Source organism: Ovis canadensis, chromosome 9 (assembly GCF_042477335.2).
Source record: "Ovis canadensis isolate MfBH-ARS-UI-01 breed Bighorn chromosome 9, ARS-UI_OviCan_v2, whole genome shotgun sequence".
Lineage (NCBI taxonomy): Eukaryota > Metazoa > Chordata > Mammalia > Artiodactyla > Bovidae > Ovis > Ovis canadensis.
In genome coordinates this window covers 13,376,486-13,402,248 of record NC_091253.1, presented here as the reverse complement: position 1 = coordinate 13,402,248, position 25,763 = coordinate 13,376,486, and the positions used below count along the sequence as shown (strand labels likewise).

General features: G+C 43.0%; 2 protein-coding genes across 6 annotated transcripts in view; one reads left to right on the top strand and one right to left on the bottom strand.

Annotated features, from left to right (window-relative positions):
- SMAP1 (small ArfGAP 1) overlaps positions 1–15,308 on the top strand; it is a 188,529-nt gene extending 173,221 nt beyond the window's left edge. For all 5 annotated transcript variants that reach the window (XM_069599494.1, XM_069599492.1, XM_069599495.1 and 2 more), the window contains 4 exons: positions 4,195–4,322; positions 10,370–10,541; positions 11,401–11,705; positions 14,371–15,308. In XM_069599494.1, coding sequence (XP_069455595.1) covers positions 4,195–4,322; positions 10,370–10,541; positions 11,401–11,705; positions 14,371–14,514 — 749 coding nt within the window. In that variant the 3' untranslated portion in view covers positions 14,515–15,308. The remainder of the gene's footprint in view (positions 1–4,194; positions 4,323–10,369; positions 10,542–11,400; positions 11,706–14,370) is intronic.
- Positions 15,309–25,763, bottom strand: part of B3GAT2 (beta-1,3-glucuronyltransferase 2) — a 113,303-nt gene continuing 102,848 nt past the window's right edge. Inside the window, exons 3-4 of the mRNA XM_069599497.1 lie at positions 15,802–15,950; positions 15,309–15,713 (exon numbers count right to left, since the gene is read on the bottom strand). Coding sequence (XP_069455598.1) covers positions 15,627–15,713; positions 15,802–15,950 — 236 coding nt within the window. The 3' untranslated portion in view covers positions 15,309–15,626. The remainder of the gene's footprint in view (positions 15,714–15,801; positions 15,951–25,763) is intronic.

Genomic DNA, 25,763 nt, shown 5'->3' with positions numbered 1-25,763 from the left:
CATCTGAGTTCCGTTACTGAGTTGTGGATGCCACCGCAGAGAACATATTCTTTTGTTTGTGTTTTTAACCTAGGAAACCCTGTCCTTCTAAAATACGTTACTTCTGGTTCATTTACTGCTCTGTCTGATGTGTACTGTCTGATGTGCTGCGCTGGTAATGGACTGAAAAACATACGGTAGCTCTTTAAAGAGGTCTAATTTCAAAGTGAATGTTGCTGTTTTGAATGAGCTAGAAATGGGAAATACACTTTCATGTGTAAATCATGTTTGAATTCCATGTCATGGTTGTGTGTTAGCCTAAAGTCCTCTAGGTTATAAATTAGTAGTAGTCTGTGCATTGTTTTATTGCTTGACCTTTAAATCGTCCATAGTGCTTGATGGAGATCTAACATGTGTAAAATGTATGCGCTGAATATTTCTTTCTTATTGTTCTGGTACTGTGTTAATGATTGAGAAAATATTTGCAGTTGGTCTCTTCCAAACTCACCTTTCATGGTTTTCACACACAGTTTTACAAATTAAGTAGTAAAGATTATTGTGACCCTTTATTCCTTGAAATTAATGATGAGTTGTTTCCCTGAAGCTTAAACGGGGAAATAAAAGATACTAATTTCCATAGTTACACTTCAAGAAAGAGAAGAAATCTATGAGTTCCTGTGGGTTGTGATAGAAATACCCGGTATGTGGTAGATCTTCCATTAAATTTGCCAGATATTTAAAGTCCTACTCTATGCAAGATGTCCATCCACCTTATTTTGAAGAGGTTTTAGAAGATACCTGTGTGCCTTTCAGACATGTATGGTTCATCAGAGAGATCAAATGAGATTGTTGCTGTTGCTGTTCTGATGCTCAGTTGTGTCCAACTGATTGTGGCCCCATTGACTGAAGTACACAAGGCTTCCCTGGCCTTCACCATCTCCTGGAGCTTACTCAAATTCAGGTCCATCGAGTCGGTGATGCCATCCAACTGTCTCATCCTCCGTCATCCCCTTCTCCTCCTGCCTTCAATCTTTCCCAGCATCAGGGTCTTTTCCAAGGGGTCAGTTCTTTGCATCAGGTGGCCAAAGTATTGGAGTTTCAGCTTCAGCATCAGTCCTTCCAGTGAATATTCAGGACTGATTTCCATTAGGATTGACTGGATGTATCTCCTTGCTGTCCAAGGGCCTCTCCACAGTCTTCTCCAGCACCACAGTTCAAAAGCATCAATTCTGCTGCACTCAGCTTTCTTTAGAGTCCAACTCTCACATCTGTACATGAATACTGGAAAAACCATAGCTTTGACTAGACCTACCTTTGTTGGCAAACTAATGTCTCTGCTTTTTAATATCCTGTCTAGGTTGGTCATAACTTTCCTTCCAAGGAGCAAGCATCTTTTAATTTTGTGGCTGCAGTCACCATCTGCAGTGATTTTAAAGCCCAAGAAAATAAAGTCCATCACTGTTTGTGTTATCTCCCCATCTATTGCCATGAAGTGATGGGACCAGATGCCATGATCTTAGTTTTTTGAATGTTGAGTTTTAAGCCAATTTTTCCGCTCTCCTCTTTCACCTTCATCAAGAGGCTCTTTAGCTCCTCTTTATTTTCTGCCATAAGGGTGGTGTCATCTCTGTATTTGAGGTTATTGATATTTCTCCTGGCAGTCTTGATTCCAGCTTGTGCTTCATCCAGCCCACCATTTTCTCATTATGTACCCTGCATAGAAGTTAAATAAGCAGGCATACTGACCATCAAGGCAGTATACAGCCTTGATGTACTCCTTTCTCAATTTGGAAGCAGTCCGCTGTTCCATGTCCAATTCTAACTGCTGCTTCTTGACCTGCATACAGATTTCACAGGAGGCAGGTAAGGTGGTCTGGTATTCCCATCTCTTTAAGAATTTTCCACAGCTTGTTGTGATCTGCACAAAGGCTTTAGCGTAGTCAGTGAAGCAGAAGTAGATGTTTTTCTGGAACTCTGTTGCTTTTTCTATGATCCAGTAGATGTTGGCAATTTGATCTCTGGTTTCTCTGCCTTTTCTAAATCGAGCTTGAACATCTGGAAGTTCTTGATTCATGTACTGTTGAAGCCTGGCTTGGAGAATTTTGAGCATTACTTTACTTGCATGTGAGATGAGTGCAATTGCGCAGTAGTTTGAACATTCTTTGGCATTGCCTTTCTTTGCGATTAAAATGAAAACTGACCTTTTCTAGTCCTGTGGCCATTACTGAGTTTTCCACGTTTGCTGGCATATTGAGTGCAGCACTTCAGCAGCAGCATCTCTTAGGATCTGAAATAGCTTAGGTGGAGTTCCATCACCTCCACTAGCTTTGTTTGTAGTGATGTTTCCAAAGGCCCACTTGACTTTGCACTGTAGGATGTCTGGCTCTAGGTTAGTGATCACACCATCATGGTTATCTGGGTCATTAAGATCTTTTTTGTATAGTTCTATGATTTCTTGGCACCTCTTCTTTTGTTTCTGTTAGGCCCATATCATTTCTATCCTTTATTGTACTCATCTTTGCTTGAAATGTTCCCTTGATAATCTCTCATTTTCTTGAATAGATCTCTAGTCTTTCCCATTCTGTTGTTCCTCTATCTCTGCATTGTTCACTTAAGAAGCCTTTCTTATCTCTCCTTGCTGTTCAGTGGATCTCTGCATTCAGATGGGTATATCTTTCTTTTTCTCCTTTGCCTTTCACTTCTCTTCTTTTCTTAGCTATTTGTAAGGCCTTCTCAGCCAGCCATTTTGCCTTTTTTCATTTCTTTTTCCTGGCCATTGTTTTGATCACCACCTCCTGTATATATCATGAAACTCCATCCATAATTTTTCAGGCACTCTATCAGATCTAATCCCTTGACCACTGTATGATCATAAGGGATTTCATTTAGGTCATATGTTAATGGCCTGGTGTTGTCCCCTAATTTCTTCAATTTCAGTCTGAATTTGGCAATAAGGAGCTCATGATCTGAGCCACAGTCAGCTCCCGGTCTTGTTTTTGCTGACTATAGAGCTTTTCCACCTTTGACCTCAAAGAATATAATCACCCTGATTTTGGTGCTGACCATCTGGTGATGTCCATGTGTAGATACGTCTCTTGTGTTGTTGGAAGAGGGTGTTTGCTATGACCACTGCGTTCTCTTGGCAAAACTCTGTTAGCTTTTGCCCTGCTTCATCTTGTACTCCAAGGCCAAACTTGCCTGTTACTCCCAGGTGTCTCTTGACTTTCTACTTTTGCATTCCAATCCCCTCTGATGGAAAGGACTTCTTTTCCAAAATGAGACTGGAAGCTGTTAAAGTAGAAGCTTATTGCGGTGTAAGTCCCCAGAGATGGAGTTGTGATGTTCTCACTGTTCCTCGAGGTTGTGCCCACAGAGGACTGAGCTGTGGCCGGGCCCTGTTCCCTGAAACCTCAGTCTCACAGCTCTTTGCCCTGCATCCCACCCGAGCCCCCACTTCATACCATGTGAGTTCTGGGCCGCCATGAGGAGCGGATATGAGAGCTGTGAGGGTGAGCAGGGGGCTGATCTGGGGCCATTGCTGAAGGTCGCCATGTCCAAATAAAGAAAGGATTTATTTCAGTGTTTTGTGATACTTCCTACAGAATTAGTATGTAGGGTACATTTGTTTTCTTTCTATCCCTTATATAACTTTTAACATTTCAGGAATTTAAGGTCATTAATATTTACTTCCAAAGTTAAGTAAACATGATATGAAGTACTATTGGAAACACACACGTGTGCCTTTATGAAGAGGCAGCGTTTGTAGGAACATGGTGTCAAATCCCAGCTTAGCTGGTTCCCTCAAAAGTGGGTCTGTCTCATCCTGTCCCCATACGGTTATGGGGATTAGATGAATTAATATATATAAAGTACTCAGAACAGCACCTTACATGTAAGGAAGCATCAGGACACAGAATAGTGTGAATAGTATAGTACCACTGGTGAAAAGGGGTTTGCATACATACCTAGAAACCAGTGGGTAAAGACTGTTTCTTTGAGAACAAACAAAACCAAAAGTGGTTTCTTTGGGAAAGAGGGTAAGAGGTGGGCATATATATTTTTTTGTTGTTGTTTATTTTTTAAAGGAGGGCATATATATTTTGTTGTTAACATTCTGAACTTTTAACCATATGTCAAGTTTTAGAATAATGCTGTGTTTCAGGTACTTTTAAGAGGTTCTAGAACCTTTAGGACGAGACTCTATGCTCTTTTCAGATGGGCCTGCCGAGGTGCCGGTGACCAATGGGAGCGCAGTTGTGGGGCCAGCCCTGAACGATGACCTGGACATCTTTGGACCGATGATCTCTAACCCATTACCTGCAACTGTCATGCCCCCGGCTCAGGTATTGTGTGAGAGTGTGCTTTTACAGGATCACTGTGTATTTCCTTTTTGGAAAGTTTCCATTTTAAATTGTCTCTGATTTGAAAGCCTCCTGATCTTTAGGCCAGGAGTTGACAAGCTAAGCCTGCAGCTTGTTTTGCAGACAAAGTGTGATTGGAGCACAGCCAGTGCTTTTACCTACGCGTTGTTTGTGGCTGCTTTCCACAGCAGAAGCCAAGTTGAGAATTTGCAGCTAGGTAGTAGTAGATACTCTGTGACCCACAAAGCCTAAGTAGTCACTGTCTGAAGTTTGTTGACGCTTATTTTTTAGACAGACAGAGTTTAGAATGAGTAAGTGGGGAAAGTCGAACTGTTTCAGCCTTGCCTGTGATCCACAGCGTACTTCCATAAGAGGTTTTCGAACTGTGGGCATGTGAGCATGTACTAGAAGCCAGTTGCTTTTTTCTTGTGCTCCTGTCGGTCCAGCCCTGGACAGTGTTTCCTTCTGTTTTGTAAATAAGTTCATTTGTGTTCATTGGTGCACGAAAATCCAGAACAAGAAATTCTAGCAAACTCAATACTCATATTCTTTTTTTAATGAAGACAAATACATGATTTTTTAGCAAGCATTCCTTACTTTTTAATTTTGATGATTTTTAAAAAATTATTTAGAAGACAATATTAGTGATCAACGTTTTTTAGAAGTATCAATGATTAAGAAATTTTGACTTAACCTTCTTAACATTACATGGAATTTCATGTTTTCTTCTTTTTTTTTTTTGCCTTTATTCTTTTTTTAAAAAAATTATAGTTGATTTACAATGCCGTGTTCGTTTCAGGTTTATGGCAGAGTGATTCAGTTACACATTTATGTTCTTTTTCAGATCCCTTTTCCTTACAGGTTATTATGAAATATTGAGTATAGTTCCCCATGCTATACAGTAGGTCCTAGGTGTTTGTCTGTTTTATACATAGCAGTGTGTGTATGTTAATCCCAAACTCCTAATTTATTCTTCACCCTCTCTTTCCCTTTTGGTGACCGTAACTTTGTTTTCTATGTCTGTGAGCCTATATTTCTGTTTTGTAAATAAGTTTCTGTTTTGTAAATGAACTTCTTTCTTATAAGTTCATGTGGAATGAACTTATTCCACATATAAGTGGTATCATATGGTACTTGTCTTTCTCTGTCTGACTTGCTTCACCAGTGGCATTATTTCATTCTTTTTAAAGGCTGAGTAATATTCCACTGGGCCTCCCTGGTGGCTTGATGGTAAAGAATCCACCTGCCAATGAATGAGACACGGGTTTGATCCCTGGGTCAGGAAGCTCCCCTGGAGAAGGAAATGGCAACCCACTCCAGTATTCTTGCCTGAGAAATCCCATGGACAGAGGAACCTGGCAAGCCATAGCCCATGGGGTTGCCGAAGAGCTGAACAGCACTTAGCAACTAAACAACAACAAATACTCCATTGTGTATACGTACCACATCTTTATCCATTCATCTGTTGATGGATATGTAAGTTGCTTCCATGTCCTGGCTATTGTAAATAGTGCTGCATGGAACATAGGGGTGCATGGATGTTTTCTAATTATGGTTTTCTCTGGATATATGCCCAGGAGCAGGATTGCTGGATCATGTGGTAGTTCTATTTTTAGTTTTTAAAGAAGCCTCCATACTGTTCTCCATAGTGGCTGCAGTTTACATTGCTATTAACTGTGCAGATGGTGGTGGTGGTTTAGTCACTAAGTCGTGTCCAACTCTTTGCGACCCTGTGGACTGTAGCTCGCCAGGCTCCTCTGTCCATAGGATTTCTCAGGCTAGAAACTGGAGTGAGTTGCCATTTCCTTCTGCAGGGGGTCTTCCCAGCCTAGAGGCTGAACCCGCCTCTCCTGCTCGTCAGGCAGATTCTTTACCCTTGAGCCACCTGGGAAACCCCAGCAGTGTAGGAGGCTCCCTTTTCTTTGCACCCTCTCCAGCACATATTGTTTGTAGGCTTTTTGATGATGACCATTTTGACTGGAGTGAGGTGATACTTCATTGTAGTTTTGATTTGCATTTCTCTTAATTAGTTGAGCATTTTTTTCATGTGCTTTTTAGCCATCTGTATGTCTTCTTTGTAGAAACGCCTATTTAGATCTTCTACCCATTTTTTTAAATTGGGTTTTTTTTTAATATATTGAGATGTTTGTATATTTTGAAGATTTAATTCGTCAGTCACATCTTTTTTTAGAATTATAAATTGTTAAATACTTTAAATGTTTTTTTCATCTTTATTGAAATGTAATTGAAAAGATTCCTACCACCAACTTAACTCATCCATCATCTTACAAATTTAATTTTGTTGAAAATCCCTAAAATCTACTCTCATCAAATTTCATTTATTCAATACAGCATAATCAGCTGTAGCTATGTTATGCATTAGATCCTCAGGTCTCATTGACCTTACAACTATTAATTTGTTCCCTTGTATTTCCTTTCCTCCCGCGCCCCCGGCAACCACCATTCTTCTCTGTTCCTATGGGTTTGCCTTTCTTTTTTATTTTAAAGACTCCACATATAAGTGATAACATGCAGTGTTGTCTTTAAGGTGAAATATGTAAACTTTCAGGAACATGGGTTACTTTTAAGCGTACAACTTGAGATTTAAAAGTTACAAATAAGCAACTAGCTTGTTTTTGTACAGCAGAATTTTTGAGGTAAAATATTTCCCTTTCTCTAGAAAACCTGACCAAATGGGAATTAGACGGAAAGTTTTACCAAGGAAGAACTCATGTCTTATTAAGACTAAAGACATATGTTTTTGTTACACATATTATCATTGTGATAGTCATTGTATAATTAAGACTAGAATTGAGCAAATAGATTTCTTAGGAATCATTAGTTTAAGTGCAGCATTACTGTTTATTTTCAGAAACAATGGCTTTATTTTATGGCTTTGTCCCGTCTCCTCCCTCCCTCCTCTAGCAGAGGAACTGAGTGTTGCTAGTATTGTTTCAGTTAACGTTAATGACCTTGTGCATGTGTGCAGGCCGGGGTATGTGTGTGGCAGTGAAAAATCGTCTAACGCTAATACCGTAGCTGTGGAAAGACATACTTGGGATATGTGACAGTGCAAGCGTGAAAAGTAGTTTCTTTTGGTCTAGCGTGCTCGGCGGGTGAGAGCTGCCTTGCCCTTCCCAGCCGAGGCCCTGTCCAGAGTCAGAGCAGGTGCGGGCCGGAGCAGGCTCCCTCCGCGGTGTGAGCCCAGCTGCAGGCGCCGCTCCCCTCTGCCCGGGGTGGGTGGTGTGAGCCCAGCTGCAGGCGCCGCTCCCCTCTGCCCGGGGTGGGTGGTGTGAGCCCGGCTGCGGGCGCCGCTCCCCTCTGCCCGGGGTGGGCCGTGTGAGCCCGGCTGTGATGCGGCTCCTCTGTGCCCAGGGTGGGCGGCATGAGCCCTGGCCTTCAGGCTCAGGCTGTTTGCCTCTGTAGCTGGAGGAAACGGGTGGGTTGTTAAAGTCACACCTAATTCTTTTTCTGGAATACTGTTTTTGGACCAAAGTTATGTCCGTTTTATTGAGCCATCTAAAATAATTTGATACACAGGATCATCTTCCGTCCAAACTACATGTGCAGACTAATCCAGACATGGTTTTAAAATGATGTCTTTAAAAATCTGGGGAGGGAAGGGTGAGTCAAGCACATGTTTTATGCATACACTATACATAGACTCCTAATTTGGCGGGTTCTGAACCCCATCTTTTTTCAGTCCCGATTTTCCGAGTGTGGTACGAATTCTAGTCAGTTTCCCTTCTGTGAGTATGCACTGGGCTGGATTCCCGTCAGCTCTCCATCTGGCTGTGGGGTCTTCCCCGAGGAGCTGGGAGCCCTCAGCTGACCCGAGAGTCCACGTGTATTGCAGGTTGAGGGGAGTCATTCCAGTGTCCCTAGAGGAGACATGGGGAAGCTGCCCCTCAGGACAGTCAGCTGTCCTGTCTGTAATATACACGTCCCCACAGCATCTAGACCCAGGCACCGTGGTTTGGCTTGGCCTCAGATCCAAAGAGCCTCCAGGTCCTGCAGCCTCCAGAAGTGCATGCTGATGGTCAGCCTTGTCCTCCTTTACCTTGGTGTGGTCATGCCAGCTCGTGGAGCCCCTCAAGCAAACAGCAGTGGGAACACTTACTAGCCAGGCTGCTTGGTGCGGCTATGCTTAGCCTGTGTCTGCACAGAAGCAGGCGTTCATCAGAAGAAATATCTGTGCCTGGAGCAGGCGGCTGCTCTAATGTGAGACGCAGTTGTGGCCTCCCCAGCACTTTGGATGTTCTCATACCTGTGTACCCTCCTTGGGGAATAGACGTCAGGGTTTGGGGCAGGTCCTCAGATTGAACAGAAACTAAGATGGAAGATCTAGTGGTTTGGATTAGATTCATAAAAATATCATGATGTTGCTTTTGAAAAACAAAACTCCCCCCCGGCCCAAAGACAAGAAAACCGGTCATTGTGGGGCCGTCCTGCAGTCGGCTGCAGCTGCAGAAATGCTCTTTACTCTAAGGGACGCCCCTTCCTTTGAAGCAGAAACAGAAACTTAGAGAAACGAGGATGGAAGATCACTCAGGGAGGTGGCTGCTCTGTTGTCTAGCAGTGTGAACAGTGGACGCCACCATGGTGCAGAGCACGCCTTGTGCTCCCCAGATTCAGCTGTGAGGCCGTTCCCCTCCCCAGGCCCCAGGGAAAGCGTGGGCAGGTGGAGTGATAGTCTAGGGCCTGCGGGAGCCGTGAGGCCCCTCTCAACCCTGCCTTCTGCTGCTGCATTGGTGCTGCAGATGTATTTGATTCAAGCCCACTGTTACACTTGAATCCCATCATGTCTGATTTCTTACACATTTCAGATCTTTTGTAAAGATATATGGCTTTTTTTCCTATCTTAAAATTCTTGCTTAATTTGTTAATAATATATTGAAAATACTGTTCTCCTTAAGTTAGCTTGTGAGCATGGATGGTAGTTTATTGGAAGGTTTTTTATCGAAGACATTAAATGTTTGATTTTTTAAAAAATTCAAGCCAAATCATAGATATGATTTAACTTCTATTTGCTGCTCACATTATTTTATAATTTGAGAAGACGTATCCAGTTTTTACTAGCCTTCATAGATTTCTTTGAAACTCTTCGTGTCTAAGTCAGTTCCTTATATACAAATGTGATTAAGTATTTAATGACCGTATAGATCATTAAAATGAGGTATCAGTTGTGGCTGTGTAATACCGTGTGTGCGCAAGCTATAGGAGATTAAGTGAAAATTTTTGTTTTGTGTTAAATGTCCACATGTTTATTTGTATTTATTTGTACTTACCCCTGTCCATAGCAAGACTTCCCTGACGGCTCAGACGGTAAAGCGTCTGCCTACAATGCGGGAGACCTGGATTTGATCCCTGGGTTGGGAAGATCTTCTGGAGAAGGAAGTGGCAACCCACTCCAGTACTCTTGCCATGGACAGAGGAGCTACAGTCCATGGGGTCACAAAGAGTCGGACACAACTGAGCGACTTCACTTCACTTCTGTCCATAGCAGAATGCAAAGTGTCAGGGAGAGTGTAGGTGGTTGCACATTTGCTGTTCCTCATTTCTGGGTAGTCTGAAAACACTCTAATGTTGTGGTTAAAATGGGTTAGATTAGGTTCATAAAAATGCAGTCTGCTATAGCTATAGAAATGTTCTTTATTCTAAGCGATAGCCATTCCTTTGAAGCAGTAATTGCTGCAGGAGATGCCCAAACGTCTCCCAGGAATCCTGGTCCTCGGGCCACACCATGTGCCTATTGTTGAAGCCACTGTGGTCAGGATGTGGTGGGCAAAGTTCTGCATCAGAGGTTCTGTCTACTTCATTTACATTTACCGAGTCAAAACTGGAAATGTCATCCCTTTACCCTGCTTGTTGGTCTGGTGAGGGCTTGGAAGTGATTCTCTTCAGTGTCACCATTTTACCTTCTACGGTGGTTTAGTTTCTAATTTCACAGCTTCATTTGGATTCCAAGGAATGGGTGAGCTCTGATTTGTGATGTGGAATTCGACAGCCTGTTTTGGTATCTGTCTCAGGGGCCGTCCTCTGCACCAGCAGCTGCCACTCTGTCTGCAGTGACGTCTGGGGACCTGGATCTGTTCACTGAGCAAGCTGCAAAGTCAGAAGAGGTGGCCAAGAAGCAGCTCTCCAAAGACTCCATCTTGTCTCTGTATGGCACCGGGGCCATCCAGCAGCAGGGTGCTCCTGGTAATTCATCAGAAACCCGCCTTCAGTGCAGCCCTTGCGGTTTTAGAATGTCAATGATATTTCTTCCCTGGTTTCCTGTGTGATGAGTGCTTCTGTTGTTGCGGTTTGCACAGCTACAAAACTGACACGAAAGAAGCATTAGGAAATAGAAAGCGTATACAGGATGCACAAACTTGATTCATTTGGGGTTAACAGCTTGGTGTCATATTACTTAGTATTGTCTCACAAGCCTTACAGAAATGGATTATCTTTGAAGAATTGTTTAAGCTTGATTTGCATGAAGCTTATAACTGTACGGTGTGGTATTTTTTCTGTAAGTTAAGCAGTAAGTCTGAGATAACACAAAAGAACTCTGAGATTTGTTTTTAATATAATTATAAAGAAATACTAGCATGGTAAGATTTACTGTTTGCCGTTTTAATCTGTCATTTCCTCTAGAATAACGGGCTGCATTTCACATGTGAACTGAAATTATATGACGTCCCAGCTGCTTCCATTAAAACCAGACGCTGCAGCTCTTAACTGTTTATGTGGTCATGAGAGATGAGCGTGCAGAGCAGCAGCAGCCCCTGCTGTGTCGTCTGGTCTTCACTGTGGGCATGTTATGTGGCTGCTGCACAAAATTCATCCACTCTAATTTACTCAGGCTCATAGCTGATTTGTCTGCTTTCTGGAAGTAACCGGTTCTGAGGGTGTAGGTGTGAGCTGGCCTGAGCTGTAGGAGCAGCCAGACTGGAATTAAAGTTTTTGCCATGGGCAGTTTAGAGGTGGTTATCCTTTGTCTGTGCTCAGTGAGGGCAGCAGTGTGCAATATCTCTGTTGTCTCATGCATTTTCTTTGCTTGGTTCTTCTGCTGCAGGTGTGTTTATGGGACCCACGAATCTACCATTTACCTCACAAGCACCGGCTGCATTTCCAGGCTTCCCGTCCATGGGCGTGCCTGTGCCCGCGGCTCCCGGCCTGGTGGGCAGCTCGCTGGGGCCGAGCGCGGGCATGATGGTGGGCATGCCAGTGCCCAATGGCTTCATGGGCAGCGCACAGACTGCTGTGATGCCGCTGGCGCAGGGTGTGGTCGGCCCCCCAGGGATGGTCGCTCACTTGGGCGCAGCCCAGGGGAAATTTGGCCTGCAGCCAGCTCCGCAGAGCCCATGGAACCTCCCCCAGGTAGGCACCTACCCCTCAGCCTCTCCAGTGTCAGACCAGGTCTGTCTGCTCAATGGGTGTGTTTGTTTTTAACTCGTAACAATCTGGCAGAAAGAATTGAGTAGGGATAATGTTGGGCTTCCCTGGTGGATCAGAGGTTAAAGTGTCTGCCTGCAATGCGGGAGACCTGGGTTCGATCCCTGGGTTGGAAAGATCCCCTGGAGAAGGAAATGGCAACCCACTCCAATATTCTTGCCTGGAGAATCCCATTGAGGGAGGAGCCTGGTAGGCTACAGTCCATGGGGTTGCAAAGAGTCGGACATGACTGAGCTACTTTACTTCTAATGTTATAAAAGGTCAAAACTATCTCATCAGATAGACAAATGAGCTGCCATTGCTCCTGTATTTAGAACATTCTGTGGAGAATGGTGCGTAGTTTTTCATTTCCGATTCCAGTGCAGCTGTAACTGTTGAGTGTCCCTATTTATTTGTGTAACAGCTAGACGTTATCTTGGGCATTTTTTGAAATTAGTGTGCCGAGCCTTAACCCAGCTCCCTGAGAGGGGGTTTATGTCAACAACTTAGACCAATCTATTTTCACTAATAATTTCAAGGGTTCTTAGTAACTCTCACAAATTAGAGGGGAAAAAAAACCCAAAAACCCAGCCTTGCATTCTCACAGCACTATTTCTGAGAGATCTAGGCTGTTCTCCGTGGCTACTGCACATGGATGTATAAGGAATCTTTTTCTTCAAATATATTTGTAGAGTTGTATTTCTTACATTATAATCACGTTTATGTTTAAAAAGAATACCTACTAGTTTAGGAATTCCTGTAAGATACGAGCAAGTCCTTATCTGTGTCCTACGTCTCACATTACGAGATCCCATTTCTGCCTGTTAGTTCAGAGCCAGGAGGTGGCATTTTAGTGTTTCCTCTTTCAAATCCATTCTGACTTCTCTCTGGCTCCATAGACAGAGACCTCAGATGTAGGTTCATCTCCCACCCTTCTTTGTATGCTTCCTGTTTGATATTCCTCTGGTATTTGGCTGCCGTTGATTTCTGTTCTCGGCAGCATTCAGAGAATAGGACTGTATATAGTGATTTTTAATTAACATTAGCAGAATCACTGTATACCCATGAATGTTCCAAGTAATTTTTACTATCACTGTTTAAAGGAGTGTTTATATGACATTGATCTCTGCTGTCTGGGCATTTCAAAACTGTAAGTACCAAATGTCAGTAAGAGCCTTTGTGTGGCCAGAATGTTGGCACAGACCTTGTTCAGGTTAGGGTGGCCGCTGTACCCAGGCGGCGAGCGTGGGAGGCTTACCTGCCTTATTTCTGGGTGTGCCAAAGGGGATGCTCTGCTCCAGCGCTCCCTGATGGGGTCTGTGGGCCATGACGGGGGGTTAACACATCATTTAGCACCTGCCAGGAAGTGACCTGCCCCTCCACGATGCCTCGTTGGTGACATGGTTAATGTTACTGTCTTTGAGGAACTGTAGACAAATGAACTTTATTTATTAATACATTTCAACCCTGAGCACAGGTTTTGAATCTAGTTCAGTTGAATCCAGTTCAGTTGAATTCAGTTCAGTTCAGTCACTCAGTCGTGTCCGACTCTTTGCGACCCCATGAATTGCAGCACTCCAGGCCTCCCTGTCCATTACCAACTCCCGGAGTTCACTCAGACTCACGTCCATAAAGTCGGTGATGCCATCCAGCCATCTCACTTTCTGGTAAATTTCCTTGCCTTTCTTTCACTCCGCCTCAGTCTTAGAAGTGAGAAGGGGAAGGCTCAGGAGGCTTGAGCTGCCCTGGTGGTCCTAGTGGTAAAGAATCCACCTGCCAGTGCAGGAGACGGAGGTTCAGTTCCTGGGATGGGAAGATCCTTAGGAGGAGGGCATGGCAACCCACTCCAGTATTCTTGCCTGGAGAATCCTATGGAGAGAGGAGTCTGGCGGGCTACCGTCCATGGGGCCGCAGAGAGTCAGGCACGACTGAGCACAGGAGGCTCATTATGTACACATGCAGCTCCAGTCTGGAAGAAAAGTACATGTAGTCCTACACCGTTTGTCGTGTAAATTAATTTTAGATATTTATGTAGTTGGCTAAGCAGAAAAAAACGTTTTATGACTTCCTAATATTTGGAAAGTATATTGAGGTATTTAAGACTTGAGTAACAGGAGAACAGTTGCCATCATATACAATTCATAATTTTGGAGTATTTTACTTTTAAACCTTCTCTTAGTCTTTAGTAGTTAAAGCACTCTATTCTAGTATAGTTGAAAGTTGGAGTTGTTTATCCAGATATGAATTCAAAGATTGCCTTGGTACTTTTTTCGCTTGTGGTTTTTTCACTTTTTTCACTTTGGGGGATGAGAAATTGAGTCCAGAAACTGAATAAATATAAACTGATTTGAGATTACTTGATGGCCAGGGCTAACACGTGGAAGGAAATGAGGCCAAGAGAAAGCATTGTGTGGCCGTCTGCTTTCACCCCAGGGCTCGGCTTGCTTTTCACATGGATGAAAAGTACTGAGAACGGTTATTATACTTCCGATTCTAACTGTGTCAGCTTCAGGTCAAGGCTGCCTCTGGTGAAACAGGCTGGCCGTGAGCAGTGTGCAGCGGCGGCTGAAGAAACGAGGACTGAAGTGAAGGCGCTTTTCTGTGTTTGCAGGTGAACCAGCAGATGGCTGGCCTGAGCCTGGGTGGCGCAGCCTCAGCGGCGGGCTTCGGGCAGCCGCCCAGCACCTCAGCGGGGGCCGCGGGCTGGTCCGGGGGCTCGTCGGGGCAGACGCTCAGCACGCAGCTGTGGAAGTGACCCCCCCCGCTGGCATTCCTGCTCAGACACACCCAGTTCCCCTGTCCATTCATGTACATACATGTTTTTTTCTTTTCCCCCATTTGTTCATATTAAGAGTTACCTGATTGACCGTGTTGGTCTTTACTGATTGAATTTGCTGTGGTGAAAAGCAGGTTGAGAAACCGTTCCATGTCGAGGGCAGCTTTGCTCACAATTCCCAGGATTTCGCAGACACAGTCTCTGGGAAGCTGCTCAGTCAACGTGCATAATCAGTTTCCCTCTCGATGAAATTATAGCTCTCATGTTTGCATATAAGGGAAGTAGTTATCATGTTAGTAATACCTCTAACAGTATGAGCCCCACCCCCAGATTAGCCAGTAATCCTGTAGGAAGGTACTGTATGATCAAATGTTTAATCATATAAATAGAATGTCAGTGTATCACCAAGCACTGTTTTCTAGTGTATCCAGACTCTTTTATGTCCCATTCACCTCACTGTGCTGTTGTTATGATGTGCTTACCAGGGAACGTGGTTAGTGAAAGGAAGATAAACCTGGATTTATGACACAACTTAGGTTAACACATGTTTGAAGAGTCAGATTTTACCTGCCTTCCTTGGAATTGGGATCTTTTCCTATGTATACATAGTGCTAGCAAGAGACATTTCTCCGCACTAGACGCAGACAGGGTAACTACACAAGCCACTCAGTCCTCGAAGGCGTATCCAGGTTCATGACAGTAATTGTGTTTACATTTTATGGTGCCTAGTACTGACAGATGTCATATCCCTGTATTAAACAGATGAATCCATAGACCTTTTTCTGTGGGTTTTATTTCCTGTGACGTACACTGCCGCCAACCTGACAAAAATTACTTCACGTTGCAAAGCCACGAATCGGGAACATTGTTGACAAAATACTTGTCATCTGTTTCAAAAACCTGTTCAGTTCTAACGAATTATAAGGCCAAACAGGGGGAACAAAAGTAAGACTCTCAGAGTGGTACCCTGCGTGCCCTCAGCTGTACCGTGCAGAGACTGTCCAGAACATAGGGGAGCATGCAGAACAAAGGGGGACAGGAGCCGAGTCTGCGCCCGCCACCTCCCACGCCCGAGGCGCAGGGCAGCCCCGTCACACCTCGATCGTCACGGTGTCCAGGTGGTACTTGGGCTCGTTGGCGAGGTTCACCTTCTCTGTTCGAGTGTGCCACACGAGGACCTGGGGAGGAGACCTGGTGGGTAGGCATACTCAGGCGGGCACGCAGCAAGGGCAGGGGCGGGGGATGGTGCACAGGTGAAGGGAGTACCTTGGTGCAGTTATTTGCTTTTGGTTCCAGTTCTTCAACGGTCGTGATCTGCCTCAAAAAGTCAGATTCCTGCATCCCGGGCTGGGACCCACGGCGCTTGAATACAGCTTTGGGGTTGGACAAGATGACCTGAAGGCTTACAGCAAATCCTTTGTAAGAAAAGTTAAAAAAAAAGTTTAAGATCTTGGTGTACTTAAAAAATATATATATATTATATATATAAGATTCTGGTCACGTCAGAGCTTGTGTTTTCAGTACCTGTTTTGAGCCAGGTCTTGGTTCACAGAGTTGAACCAGAGCATTACCTGTGTGACAGTCTCAGAAGGACAGCCTGCCATTGCGCCAGAGTCTCCTGCCCCTATCAGGGTCTGTGCCGGGGTTGGGGAGGGCCAGCTATAAAGTATGAAGTCTGGTCTGTTGATAAGATAGAGGGTACAGTTCATAGAGGTTGGCATACCTCCGCTTTTACCCTGTGGGAATGACTGAGGCCTGAACGCAGCTGAAAACCACACAGACTGCCTGTCCCTGGGGGGGTCCCTATCCTGTGTGACCTCTGATACCTCCCTATGTCCCTACCAAAGCCAGCACTGCTCTGATGGCCCTTGCGGTCAGAAGACTGAGCAACATAATCAAGTCAGTTAGCTGGGAAATAAATGCTCTATATTAGTCATTTCCATCTGAAGGGGGTCAGGGCTGTAAGTCAGTTCAGGAGATATCAGGCCATTGATAAATGTGGTTTCTGTATTTCATTTTTCAGGGAAACAAAGTGGTGTCAGTTTCCTTAAGTGGTTTGGCTTTAATGAAAAGTCATTACTATCTAATCTGTAGTTTAACAAACTCAGTATTAAAAGCTCAGCCATTAAGTGTGCCACAAGGCATGTCTGCAAGCAGCTGTCACAGACATCATGATTGTTAGATGTCTGACGCCCGACCTCTGCTCCTCATTCCTAAGCTGTCTGTAAAGCCAGGCACCTTCTACAGTTCGGAGGACCAATCCCCAGGAACGTTTTCTTAGCAAGTTTTTGCCCTTCCTTACACGAACTGAATTCATTTATGCTGCCTTTTGCAAAAGGATAGTTAGCCAAGTATGGGATGACTGCAGTCAGCTGTGGGGGAGCTGTGAGAACACCCAGCAGCATCCTCTCAACCTCTGCAGGTGCCGGCCTGGCCCGACCCGTGCTTCTAGCCCCGCTGCCTTTTGGGGAGACACCACTGTGCCACCTACAGACTCAGGCGGGTACAGAGGGCCTGAGTGGGGCAGAACAAGGAGTTGATTGCAAACTATAGTCATCCCAGGACCGGCCCAGTGTATCCACCAGTCCCGCAGGGACAGCGTGTCCTGGGAGAATGCAGTCAGCAGCCTCCATTTCCTGTGGGTCCTTGTGGCTGAGAACTGGCCCAGCCACTCAGCCTTTCTTGATTCTGAAACTCGCCCATTTCCTCATCCACGAGAGGCGTGACACCCTCTCCCCTCATGTCTGATGTGAAATTAGGGAACAGAAAGACCCCACTAACTTCACAGTCCGTTCAAAGGACCCTAGAGCAGGTAAATGTAAATTCCATTTTAAATATTATTAATATGATGAGAGGAGATGGCATAGGCCACCTGCGTTTCACCCCACTTTGCTAACAAGTCTGAAGCCTTCCTTAGATGTAACTCCAACAGCCATGGGTCCCCCAAAAGCCAAAGGTTCAAATTAACACAATAGAGTGATTTCTACTCGGTCAACTCAAGAGTAAGAGTTAAAAGGTTTCTGGTTTTCTAAATGTCTTTTCAATAAGCTTCATCCTCTTTTCCTAATTCAGCATCTGCTCTTCCCAAGCAGGCTGAAGCTCCTGGTGTATTTCTCACATGGCTTCAAGGTACTGATTTTATTTCCTCATTCTCATTAAAAAAAAAAAACAAAAAAAAAAACAGGATCCCAATTGTACTGAAGTCATTATATGATGCCACTTTGATCTGTTCCCCTTCATTTTCGCTTACTAACACATTCATCATCGTGACCACTGGAGGATTCAGTGTTTTCTCGATTTCCTTAGCTTGGGAATATCCTGCAGGCTCTTAACAGCAGTTATGAGGCAGAGTCCACCACTCAGGCAGAGGTCGGCCAGAGGAAAACTACACACTGCTTTGCTGCAAGGCCCTGTCCTGACCCCACTGGAGTGTGGGATGTGGGTTGGGGGGCAGTTCAGGCCCCTCCCCCCTTTGCCAGGCCTTGCTTGGTGGGCTCTCCAAAGGAAGTGATCACAGCAGCACCAGGAACAACTCGGTGATCAGGCCAAGCCCTGGGCATTGTCTCAACCTGCTGTGAACGTCAGAGTGAGGACCCACCCTCTGAAAGTAGAGCAAGCATCCTAAACATTGCTTCCAACAGTTTTCTTCATTTCCAAGTGTTTATGCCTCAAGTATGTACCCTTCCTTTTTGTCAGTGAAATTGAAATAAGTTAGCTTTAAAAATGTTTTTCAGAAGCTTCTGAGGCTCTGGGAGCCTTACAAAAATCATGGGAGTAGAACTCTCTATTCTGGTCAGTTGGGTAAAAAATGAAGTGCAAATGAAGGCTGGTTGTACCCTTTCACAGAGCAGGATCTTCTGGTTTCCACAGATGGAATAGGGCAGGGGGTCTAGCCCTCCCAGTCAGAAGCACTGGCTGGCCCAGCGTGTGTTCACCACCTACAGACATACAGCTAAAGCCACGAGGGCTGGGTTTTCTCTGTTGCCATAAAAACCAGACAAAATGTTTGAAAAAGTAGTTTCCAGACATTGGAAAAGAGGTGCACAGGACAGATCTCCAAGAAGAGAGACAATTGTGAGCCCCAGATTCCTGCTTGAAGCGTGTTTCAAGGCTACAAGCCGGGGAGGGGAATGCACACAGCTCTGCTGCCTCTGAAGTGAGGAATAGAGCTGAGAATTCGGGGAGGACAAGACACTTGGAAGTCATGGGGCATCACCCTGGGGAGCAGGAGTGTGGCTGTCTGCAGAGTGCTTGCTGCCAATCCCACTGGGTCTGCTCAGCAGATGCTACTGAGATGCCCTGAGGCCAGGACAGCAACCACTGGAAAGAGGCGGGTCAGTCCCTGGAAGCCTCCGGGGCTGGCCTGGCCACATGCCCCACAGCCAGGGTGCAGCGGGCGACAGCGGGGCACCCAGGAGAGTGCTTGCACAGCTGCTGGTCCACCGTGAGGCCAAACAAGTGCTAAAAGGAAGCCTGGGCTGGTTTTGTGTACATACCTCAAGGTAAGCCTGGAAAAGAGACAGTTTCTAAGTAACTTAATTGTATCCCAGAGAATAAGCTAATAGTGAATTACTTATATAACCTACAAACACATAATTATATACACATCCATGTGTGTATAGTTACATATGGGTGTATCTTTTGTTTTTTTGTGTGTGAAGTTGCTCGGTCATGTCTGACTCTTTGCCATCATGTGGACTGTATCCTACCAGACTTCTCCGTCCATCGAATTTTCCAGGTGAGAATACTGGAGTGAGGTGTCATTTCTTGACCCAGGGGATCTTCCTGACCCAGGGATTGAACCCAAGTCTCAGGCATTGCAGGCAGATGCTTTATTGCCTGAGCCACCAGGGAAGCCCGTGTGTGTGTATAGATGTCTGTAAAATATTTATATATACATTTATTTTACATACGTGTGTGTATGTATGTAAAAGTATATATAAATACAATCTATTATAAATAACATATTTTTTTCTAGTACCTAGCAACCAACTTTTAAATGCCTCAGATACAAAAATGACCAGATGAGCAAAGAAGCAGGAAATCATAATCCCATACTCAGTCAGCAGAAATGGCACAGATGATAGAAGTATAGAACAAGGATACTAAAACATAAAGACAGGTAAGATGTTCAAAAAGGTAGGGGAAAGGTTAAACATGCCAAATAGAACAAAGTGAGCTCACTCTGATGAAATACAATGTCTGTGATGAAAAATACACTAGGTGAGATTAACATAAGACACTGCAGAATAAAAGATAAATAATAATAGAAACCTCCCAAAGGAAACAAAAGGAAAAACACCAATGCGCGTGCACACACACACACACACACACAAGTCATGGAAACAGAATGAAAGGTGGGAGCAGGGGATAGAAGAAAAGAGATTTGAAGAAATAGCAACTGAAATGTTTCTAAATTTGAAAAAGGAAAGAATATTTAAGACTTAACACTGTCAACCAACTTGACCTTAAATTTGTCAGTTAGTAAATTCTGCTTAGTCGTGTCTGACTCTTTGTGACCCCAGGGGATCTTCCCAACCCAGGGATCAAACCCAGGTCTCCCGCGTTTCAGGTGGATTTTTTGCCAGCTGAGCCACCAGGGAAGCTCAAGAATACTGGAGTGGGCAGCCTATCCCTTCTTCAGGGGGACTTCCCCACCCAGGAATCAAACCAAGGTCTCCTTCATTGCAGGCGGATTCTTTACCAGCTGAGCCACCCACCCAACATAGCAGAATACACTTTGTTTTCAAGTGCACATGGGATATTATTAAAATAGGCCTTCAGTTCAGTCGCTCAGCCGTGTCCGACTCTTTGCGACCCCATGAATCGCAGCACGCCAGGCCTCCCTGTCCATCATCAACTCCTGGGGTTCACCCAGACTCAGCGTCCATCGAGTCAGTGATACCACCCAGCCATCTCATCCTCTGTCGTCCCCTTCTCCTGCCCCCAATCCCTCCCAGCATCAAAGTCTTTTCCAATGAGTCAACTCTTCGCATGAGGTGTCCAAAGTACTGGAGTTTCAGCTTTAGCATCATTCCTTCCAAAGAAATCCCAGGGCTGATCTCCTCCAGAATGGACTGGTTGGATCTCCTTGCAGTCCAAGGGGACTCTCAAGAGTCTTCTCCAACACCACAGTTGAAAAGCATCAATTCTTCGGCGCTCAGCCTTCATCACAGTCCAACTCTCACATTCATACATGATCACAGGAAAAACCATAGCCTTGACTAGACGGACCTTAGTCAGCAAAGTAATGTCTCTGCTTTTGAATATGCCATTTAGGTTGGTCATAACTTTTCTTGCAAGGAGTAAGTGTCTTTTAATTTCATGGCTGCAGTCACCATCTGCAGTGATTTTGGAGCCCCAAAAATAAAGTCTGACACTGTTTCCACTGTTTCCCCATCTATTTCCCATGAAGTAATGGGACCGGATGCCATTATCTTCGTTTTCTGAATGTTGAGCTTTAAGCCAACTTTTTCACTCTCCACTTTCACTTTCATCAAGAGGCTTTTGAGTTCCTCTTCACTTTCTGCCATAAGGGTGGTGTCATCTGCATATCTGAGGTTATTAATATTTCTCCCAGCAATCTTGGTTTCAGCTTGTGTTTCTTCCAGTCCAGCATTTCTCATGATGTACCCTGCATATAAGTTAAGCAGGGTGACAATATACAGCCTTGGCGTACTTAGTCTGGGCCATAAGTCAAGTCTTAATTTAAAAGAATGCAAATTGCCCCAAATATTTCCCTAGCCACAGTGAAATCAAATAGAAATCAATATATACAGATATCTGGAAAATCTAAATATCTGGAAACTAAACCACATAATTCTAAGTACAAATCAAAAGAAAAAAGAATGAAAAGTAAACTGAAAACAAAAACATCAAAATTTGTGAGATGCATCTAAAGCAGTATGTAGATAAAAAATTGTTTTAAAAGCACTAGAGACTCCCCTAGTGGTCTAGTGGCTAAGAATCTGCCTTGCGATGTAGAGGATGCAGCAGGTTCAGTCCTTGGTAGGGGAACTAAGATCCCACATGCTAAGAAGCACCTAAGCCCGTGCACTACAACTAAAGAATCGTGCACCTCGACAAAAGACCCTGCATGATGCAACAAAGGTTTCACAAGCCAAGATGAAGATTCTGCATGCTGCAGCCACGACTCGAACAGCCAAATAAGTAGTTTTTTTAAAGCACTAAACATTTGTAAAATCTTTGTATTGAGGTAACATTGGTTTATGATGTTATATTACCATAAGATCCAGCAATCCCACTCGTGAGCATATACCTGGAGAAAACTATAATTTGAGAATATATATGCCTCCCCCCGACCCCATTGTTGCTGTTCTTGCTTAGTTGCTCAGTTGCATCCGATTCTGTGACCCCAGTGTTCAGAGCAGCACTATTTATAATAGCCAAGGCATGGAAGCAACCTCGATGTCCATCAACAGAGGAATGGATAAAGAAGACGTGGTACATATATACAATGGCGTATTAGTCATAAAGAGGAGGAGATAATGACTTTTTCTGCACATGGATGGACCTAGAGATTATCAGACTAAGTCAGTCAAGCCAGACAGAGCAGACAAATAGCATGATATCACCTCTATGTGGAATCAAAATATGATATAAATGAACTTATTTACAAAATGAGAATCTGACTCATGGGCATAGAAAACCAACTTATGGTTACCAAAGGGGAAAGAGGGAAGATAAATTAGGAGTTTGGGATTAATGTATATGTACTCTTCCCTGGTGGCTCAGAGGGTAAAGCGTCTGCCTGCAGTGCAGGAGACCCAGGTTCAATCCCTGCATCGGGAAGATCCTCTGGAGAAGGAAATGACAACCCACTCCAGTACTCTTGCCTGGAAAATTCCATGGACAGAGGAGCCTGGTAGAATATAGTCCATGGGGTCTCGAAGAGTCAGACACGACTGAGCGACTTCACTTTCACTTTCTTCACTCCTATATATATAATACATAACTAACAAGGATCTACTGTATGGTGCAGGGAACTGTACTCAATATTTTATAATAACATCTGGAAGAGAATGTAGAATGAAAATATATATGTATATAATGGAATCACTAAAAACGTGTTTCATGTGTACAACATTATATTTCAACTTCTGTATACACTACAGTGTAACCATTACAAAAAGCTGACCCTCTTTACCCATTTGGCCTTCTGTCTACCTTCCTCTCTGGAACCACTACTCTGTTCTCTATATCTGTGTGTTTCTTTCATTTGGTTCATTTGTGTATTTTTAGATTCCACACACATGAGTGAAATCATACCATATTAAATGTCTTTACCTGACTTATTTCACTTAATAACCCTCAAAGTCCATCCCATGTTGTCACAAATGGCAGGATTTCACCTTTTTAAAAAGTTTTTAAATAGCGGAGTCTATTGTGTGTGTTTACCACGTCTTCTTTATCCATTCATTCACTGAGGGGCACTTGGGCTATTTCTATATCTTGGCTATTGTAAATAATACTGCCGTGAACACAGGGTTGTGTATGTTTCTTTGGTGTTTTTGTGTTCCTTGGATAAATATCCAGAAGTAGAATAGGTAGAAGTTAATTATTCTTAATTTTTTTTTTAGAAATTTCCATTCTATTTTGCATACCATAGTTGCTTTGGTAGCTGTGCCAATTTACATTCCCACCAATAGTGTGGGTGTGCACCCTTTTCTCCATATCCTTTCCAACACTTGTTTTTCTTGCCCTTTTGGTGATAGCCATTCTAACGGGCGTGAGATGGTATCTCATTGTGCTTTTGATTTGCATTTCCCTAATAATTAGTGATGTTTAACGTCTTTTTGTGTACCTGTGGTCACCTGTGTGTCTACTTTGGAAAAGTATTCAGATCTTCTGCCCAATTTTTAAACAGGATTTTGTTGTTGTTGTTCTTGAGCTGTATGAGTTCTTCACATATTTTGGATATTAGTGCCTTATCAGATATATGATTTACAGATCTCATCTCCCATTTGGTAGGTTGTCTTTTCATTTTGTTGATGACTTCTTTTGCTGTGCAGAAGCTTTCTAGTTGGATGTAGTCCCAGTTGTTTATTTTTGCCTTTGTTTTCCTTACCAGAGGAAACACATCCAGTAAGATATTGCCAAGATCTATATAGAAAATGTACTGCTAAGGTTTCACCTAAGAGCCTTGTAGTTTCAGACCTACATTCATGTCTTTAATCCATTCCAGGTTAATTTTGTATATGGTGTAAGATAATGGTCAAGTTTCACTCTTTTGCATGTCACTGTTTAGTTTTCCCAAAATCATTTATTAAAGAAACTGCCCTTTCTCCATTTTCTGTTCCTTGTTTCTTTGTTATGTGTTGATTGTCCATATACATGTGGATTTATTCCTGGGGCCTCAGTTCCATTCCATTTATCTATGTGTCTATTTTTCTGCCAATACTGTGTTATTTTGATTACTGTAGATTTATAGTATAATTTGAAATCAGGGAGCATGATACCTCCAGCTTCATTCTTTGTCATTATTTATATATTTATTTTGGCTATTTGGTGGTCTCTTGTGGATCCATATAAATTTTAGAATTTTTTGTTCTATCCATTTTCTGTGGAAAATGTCATTGAGATTTTGATAGGGATTGCATTGAATCTGTAGATTGTTCCAGATGATTTTAACAATGTTAATTTTTCCAACCCATAAGCATACATTAACTCCACTTCTTTGCATCTTCTTCAGTTTCTTTCATCAGTGTCTTATAGCTTTCAGTATGCAGGTCTTTTACCTTCTTGGTTAAATTTATTCCAAGGTATTCTTTAAAATTATAAATGGCATTTCTTAATTTCTCCTTCTGATAATTCATTGTTAGTGTATAGAAACACAACCGATTTCTGTATACTAATTTTGTACCCTGAAACTTTATTCATTTATTACTTCTAATAGTTTTTTTTTTTTATGGAGACTTTAGGGTTTTGTATATATAGCTATCATATCATCTGTAAGTAGTGACCGTTTTACTTTTTCTATATCTTTTTCTTGACAGCTCTGGCTAGGACTTCTAATACTATATTATGTTACTTATGTTCCTTCTATACCCATTTCATTGAGAGTTTTTCTATGGGTGTTGAATTTTGTCAAATGCTTTTTTTGCATCTTTTGATTATATATATATATATATATATATATCTTTCATTTTGTTAAGGTGGTGTATCATGCTGATTGATTTGCAGATTCTGAACCATTCTTGTATCCTTGGAATAAATCCCACTTGATCATGATTTATGATCCTTTTGATATAGTTAGTTTGCTAATATTTTGTTGAGATTTTTTGCATCTATGCTAATAAGATACTGGTCTATAATTTTCATTTTTGTTTGTTTCTCTTTTTGGTTTTGGGAACAGGATAATGTTGACTTCATTATTATTAATATTAAGCTATGCAGCATTCCTTCCTCTTCAAGTTTCTTGGGAAAAATTTGAGAAGCACAGGTATTAAATCTTCTTTGAATTTTTGGTAGAATTCTCCCGTGAAGCCATTTGGTTCTGGAGTTCTGTTTTCTTAATGACTGGTTCAGTCTCCTTCCTAGTGATTGGCCGACTCATAGTTTCTGCTTCTTCATGATCCAGTCTTGGAAGGTTATATGGTTCCAAGAATTCATCCGTCTCTCCTAGGTTATCCAATGTGTTGACATACAGCTATTCATAGTATTTGCTTATAATACTTTATATTTCTGTTGTGGTCTTTGCAGTTTCTTCTCTTTCATTCTTGAGTTTATTTATCTGAGCCTTTTCTCTTTTTTCTTAGTGAGTCTAGCTGAAGGTTTGCTTTTTTTTTTTTACATTTTCAAAGAATCAGCTCTTAGTTTCCTTGATCTCGTCTATTGTCTTTAAAGTCTGTATTTCATTTATTTACGCTATGATCTTCACTGTCTCCTTATTTCTGCTCACTCTGGACTTTATCTGTTCTTTTTCTTGTTCACTTAGGTATAAGGTAAATTGTTTGAATTTTTCTTGTTTCTTGAGCCAGGTTTATATTGCTATAAAATTCCCTCCTGGTACTATCTTACTGCGTCCCATAGACTTTGGTACTTTCGTCTTCATTTGTCTTCAGGTATTTTAAAATTTCTCCCTTGCTTTCCTCATTGACCCAAGAGTCATTCAGTAGCATGTTCTGAAATCTCCACATATTTGTCATTTTTCCACCTTTCTGCTTATAGTTGACGTCTAGTTTCATACCCTTCTGATCAGAAAAGAT